Source organism: Vombatus ursinus, unplaced genomic scaffold (genome assembly GCF_900497805.2).
Source record: "Vombatus ursinus unplaced genomic scaffold, bare-nosed wombat genome assembly UNPS02014772.1, whole genome shotgun sequence".
In the NCBI taxonomy this organism is placed as follows: Eukaryota; Metazoa; Chordata; class Mammalia; order Diprotodontia; family Vombatidae; genus Vombatus; species Vombatus ursinus.
Genome location: NW_020954550.1, coordinates 37,691,439 through 37,697,438, shown reverse-complemented (window position 1 = coordinate 37,697,438; position 6,000 = coordinate 37,691,439). Strand labels below are relative to the sequence as shown.

General features: G+C 37.1%; 1 protein-coding gene across 6 annotated transcripts in view; it reads right to left on the bottom strand.

The window, feature by feature from the left end:
* Nucleotides 1-782: 782 nt before the first annotated feature.
* Nucleotides 783-6,000, bottom strand: part of CPLANE1 (ciliogenesis and planar polarity effector 1) — a 113,202-nt gene continuing 107,984 nt past the window's right edge. For all 6 annotated transcript variants that reach the window (XM_027863377.1, XM_027863378.1, XM_027863379.1 and 3 more), the window contains 2 exons: nucleotides 3,134-3,300; nucleotides 783-1,369 (listed from right to left, as the gene is read on the bottom strand). In XM_027863377.1, coding sequence (XP_027719178.1) covers nucleotides 1,229-1,369; nucleotides 3,134-3,300 — 308 coding nt within the window. In that variant the 3' untranslated portion in view covers nucleotides 783-1,228. The remainder of the gene's footprint in view (nucleotides 1,370-3,133; nucleotides 3,301-6,000) is intronic.

Sequence of the window (6,000 nt, the reverse complement as noted above, 5' to 3'; positions counted from 1 at the left end):
TGTTTGGTGCACTGGTCTACATTTCCATTTTTTAACCAGTAACTAGATAGTTTTGATAATTTCTTCTTTATGGTACTATTTCAGGTCTAGGAGTGCTAGTCCTCTATTTCACTTGAGATTTTAGATTTTTTGCTAAATTCTTACTTAGTTTAAGCTTTATCAATATACATACCCTTGCTAATTTGATTGGTATTGCATTCCATTTGTAGATCAATTTAGGTGATATTTTCATTATGCAGGTGCATTCCAACAATGAATAATGCATATACCTTCAAATTTTAGTCATTTTTTATTTTTAATTAGACTACATGTATTTATTTTTCCTTCTCACTGGCTCCTCTCCTGGCCTAGAAAAAAAAAATGAGAAACAAACCAGTCCCCCCATTAGCTGTATTCAGACACACATGCTTCCTCCTGTTCCCAAGTCCATCCCTATGGTCGTGGTCAGGAGGCAGGTGCCCAGGTCACATTCTTGGAGAGCTCTAGTCCAAAGGCATTACTGCACCCCTGTCCTATGATTAACCACCTCCCACTATCTCCTCTCCTAATCCAGGGGATGCAGAAACATCTGTGCTGGACACAAAAACGATCTTGTCCCCATCCACCTTAGACATGCCTCCCCCAAATTCCTCTGTGACTTCGTCTGTAGTAATCAGTACAACCCTCTGGAAAAACATGCATTGTTCACAAGCTTCCCTTCATTTTAGGTGGCCAAACAGGCATTTGAAATCAGTTTCACTTAGATAAGGTAAATACATTTGCTATTTAAATTACAATAGAGGCCAGGGGGGTAAAAACTTTATTGATAAAACCATTTAAAACAATGTTCTGTATACATTTAACTTACAAGAGGACTAAAACCATCTGAACTCTTAACTGAACAGCATGAAAACATTTCTCCTGTTTTCCTAAAGGTGAAAAACAATAAAAACATATGATTTAAGGAAAATGTTTATTCATGTGATATGATTAATTTACTAATGATGTGTGGTTGTCCTTGTACAATGCAGAAACTGGCACTATAGCTGGCACAACGTCCTCTCCTTCCTAGCTTGAATCACGTTACTGAATTTTCCCTGATGCTAGTTAATATGTTCGCCACAATCCCCCCAATCTGGTTCAGGTTCTTGTTCGGGTTCTTTCTCTGAGACGTCATTTCTTGCAGTCAGTCATGCTAGTGTTGTGCCCAGCAGCCTGGGCATACACGGCCCCAAAGGCACAACTTGCTTCATGTGTTTTCTACCATGGCCACCAGGTCATCGATCGCATGCCAGTCAATCTTGCTGAGGATGCTGCCAGTGCTCTCAGACCCACTCTCCAGGCCACTGAAGCTTACGGGAAACCCTTCATCTTCAACTGGTGAAAAGTCCTATTGAGCAAAGGAAAAAAATGTAGTTAGTCCCATTCTTGACGGCTTAGAAAAGCTAAATAAAACCTGAAAAGAGATCCCTGGCCCTGACTCCTGACCTGTCTCATCATGTTTGGTGTTCACAGCCCATTCCAGGTTGACAGTAACGGTAAATAGAGGGACTGCAGCACTTGGACTGGAAATCATCTAATAAGTCCTCAAATAAGCAATATTTCTCTTACTTACAAAAGGATTACTTGCTGAAAGAAAATCTGAGAAGTCTTGCTAGAATTCCTCCAAGTCCAATTTTAGTTTAAAATGAGGTGGTTTTGAATATTATTCACTGTATTCTGCAAGGCAGAACAGAGGTATCTTACTTATGATACCAAAAGCCCATTTACAAGTGTCTCTGGTATTACCTTGAATGATTAATTTGGCATCAAGTCAGGGTTTCAATAGGATACTTCTACTCATTTCCAAAAGGGACCTCAAAATGTCAACAATCATATTTTCATCACTGCTGTGACAAATCACCAAACTGACCCCAGCCTTCTCTGAAGAAGACTCATGAGTACTGGGCACCAAATGCAGGGGATGTTCTAAGACCCTTTGTATATCACTCCACAAAGAAATAGAATATAAGCTCCCTGAGAGCAAGAACTGTTTGAATTTTGTCTTTATATCCCTTGCACATAAGCAGCAATAATTTCTTGCTAAACTGAGGAAAGAAAATAAATGGCTGAGGCCAAAGTCATCCTCATGTAGAGAAGCTAATACCATTTTCATCCCCCAAACTCTGGCTCTACTGAAATTTCCCAAGTGCTGTTTATGAAATAGCACAATCATCCTGTCTCTGCATAACTTCCCTACAAGCAATCAGCTCAAAGCTCAGACCATTCAAACTTGGAATTCCCATATCACATATCTGTGCTTCTGGCAAGTACTTCGAGTGCCTGTCTTCTCCAGTCGGAATAGTCTAGGAAATCTTCCTAGTATAAGAAATAAGACCATGTAATATCAAGATAAATCAGATAAACTAAGTACAACAAGATTTATAGGGCTGTAATAGTGACTGTGGGATTATGTAGGGTTCTGAGAACCAAAAGGTAGTGCGACTCAACTTCTCAGACCTGTTATGGACAACTGCTTCCTGGAAAAGTAACTACTGGTATAAAAAAGCATTGGTTTAACCACCTTGATTTCAGTCATCTTCAGATATAGCACAGTTCTCCCTGCAAAAACATATTCCTGAAAATAGAGAACAAAGATCCATCCACTATTCAACAGCTCTTGTAAGGCAAGGAGCAAGGAACTTCTAAGAAGATGGGGAATCTGAGCTGAAATATAACACTGAAGGTATGACTGCTGACATAAGGGATGGGAAATCTAAGGCATAAGAGCTGCAAAGCAAAAGCCTTCATAACAGAAAAAAAAGTTATGAAGTATTAAAATCCACATGGAACAAAAGATGACAAAAAGAGAAAGAAGTATTAGGAGACTAAAGGTGAAAAGAGGGGGCTTCAGGTATTATAATGGGAAGAAAAGACCTTGGGGTTCATGAACTAGAGATCCAACTGAGAAAGGACAAGAACCTTAGGCAACATGAAGTTTAAAAAGACAAAGACACTTCTCATCTCATTTATGCTAGGCTCATTCCCAGACCTTTGCATCCTTGCTGAAGCTAGTTTCTTCTTTTCATCCAGATTTCCTTCATCCTTTCCCCATCCCAATCCTTTCCTTGACACCCAACTCCCCTGCAAAACCTGTTGAAGTTATAATTCTTACCTCAAGGGAGGAATTTGAACTTCTGCAAAGAATCTTGTCAACCCCTTCAGGCACAGTCCAGGAACTCACTTTATCGTGCTCCCTCCCATACTCTTCCACATTACTTGTGAATGTACTAGTTTCAGAATTTTTTATGTATGTGGCTCGTTGAGGTGGATAACCAAAGTCTTCAAAGGAGAAAAAGCAGAGGTTATACACCTGGCTATACTGACATGTTCCTGAGACGTCCGGACATCAGTATTCTTTGTTACAAGGACCAAAATCCAGGTTGTCTGAGCAATATAGTTTTAGGGCATTTGATAGCTTCTACATGGTGCCATCCTAGAGCAAAGGCTATCAAAGTATCAAGATGAGAGAGAATAAGTTGTTTTTTTTTTCTCATGGCTCAAAAATTAAGAGCTACTAAAGGAAAATATTAAGAGGCCTGGAGTAGAAAGTCCTTATAGATGCTAAGACAAACTCAAAAGAAAGACCTGCCTTGGGATACAAGATAATAAACCTTTCTGCCACTGAGGCTTTTTAGGAAATTACTTCAGAACACATTTTTAAGTACATTCTTTCAAGCAGGGGTTAACAAACTTTTTGTGTAAAGGGCCAGACAGTAAATATTTCAGGCTTTGCAGGCTGAAATGCAAAACTGAGGATATTAAGTAGGTACTTACATAAGAACAGAAAACAAGTTTCCACAATTTTTTTACTGATGAATTTAAAAATAAATTCATTTTTGGTAATATGGGTCTACCAGTGAGAAGAATGGAATTCTTTTTCTGTGGAATAACATTTTGTTTAATTAGAGTTCAAAGTGAGTATTTCCTATCATCAAAATCAATTGCAAATGGTTAATGCTGATCTGTAATGAGATTTTCTGTAGTTCATCTTTGAAAATGTCTTTTAATACAGATAAGTAGTTTCAAATACTGACATTCCATAAGCATATGTTTTTAATTAATCATAATCACTGATTGGAAGGCATTTAAAGAATTCTATTAGATTCTTTTCTTGAAAACTGGCTTTTCAGCATGTCATTCACATTGTAGATTAATGACTTACAGTTGAAGGTTAGGTGGAAGCTCTTCAATTGCACAGTTAAATGCAGTTTGAAATACGGAAATTTCTTTTGCACTTACATCAAGATCTAAAAAATGCTGCTGGAACTGCAGTTTGAGGCTGGAAAATATATCTACTGCAAAATTGTATGGGAATGGAGATTTTGCTTTGTGTTTTAACTCTTGACAGGACAGGAACTGTCTAAAAGCAGCTTGACATCACTTGTAAAAAACAATATGGAATGCAACACAGGAGTATATGCCTTTTAAAAGAATATTATCATTTTCCTTTTTTGATGATTTCTAGTTTAAGTCACAAAGCTGTTATTCTATTATCTAATTTCACTGAATCAAGTCTGAAGCTTACAAGCAACCTAGTATGTGTTAATACTCTTGGCAAAAGCACCCTGCTGTACCATAAAACACACACACACACACACACACACACGGTTCATTCAGACTTAGATTAGCTCCAAATTGACACGAATTTGATATAGTAACAATAACCATTCAGCAAACTACTCAAAGCTACTTTTTAGACAACAGTGCTTGCAATCTGTTTATAAATAAAGGCAAACATTCTCATACCAAGCTCTGCTAAATCAGCAAAATGTCCTCCTGAAGAAAAGAGCTACTGTTACCATTATTGTCATAGTTACATATTTTATACTATGGTCATATATCAAGATATATGTAAGAAATAACTTTATCTTAAAATGTTAGAAATAACTATCATGATAAGATTCTAAGAATCACAAATACTACACTGGAGTGCTACCTAAAATCAAATAAGTTAGTCTAATCAATCTTATACCATCTATTTAAAAATGATGATTTTCAAATACACAGTCAAAAGAAGCCTTTGATTGATGTCCTTGTTGATTATGCTATCTAATGGGCTCAGAGCTGGCAAACATTTCTCTCTCCCTACACACACACACACACACACACATTTTTCTTAAAACATTATTAGAACAGAAAATGGACAACCTAGCTAAGGGAAGAGATGGATGTTTTGTTAACAGGAGAGGTTAGACATTTAATTTTGGTTGAACTTTAAGGTGACAAGCTAGATATTCACAAACGAAGGGTATGAAGAGAGATGAGGATAATGTCACTCAGCAGCCACCCACACCATGATGATTCTGAAGACAGGAACCATGGCTGCCACTTCAAAGTCTTGCACAAGAATCTTACTCTCTCTGAAAAAGTTTATCTTTCCTGTTTTAAGTAGGATGTCAATGACTAGTTCACAAGGCTAGGAGTAAGTTATAAAGTGAAGATATTACAGAAAGACCAAATCTTGAACCTATCTTTGCAGGAAATAGAAACTGTTCTTTAAAAAAAAAAAAATCTATCACCAGAATATGAGCTGACGAGTGAATCTAGGAGCTGATGATGACATTGAATACATGAACAAGCAGCATAGCAAGTAAGATTGGCAGATGGTACAAAAAGAGAGATTAAAAGATAATGGAGAAAACAGAACAAGGGCTAAAGAGCAAACTTAACATGCTACAAAAAAAAAAATGGTCGCTGCAAAGAAATGGGACGTGAAATTTGTTTCTCTGAGTTCAAGATGTAATAGAGGTTAGCAGCCAATGGGAAACTTAGTCTAACACTACCCTGGGTAGCTTTCAGAATTTTCACCTATGAAATGGGCATGATAATTATTGTTCTGGGTTGCTGCATAGAATGGCTTATATCAACTTATGTACCCAACATTATTTTACAAATAAAGCTTTGAAATGCTAACAATTAATTCTTAAAAAAAAAAAAACTCTCTTGAAAAATTCAGACCATCGTGGAATCTGGTGAAAT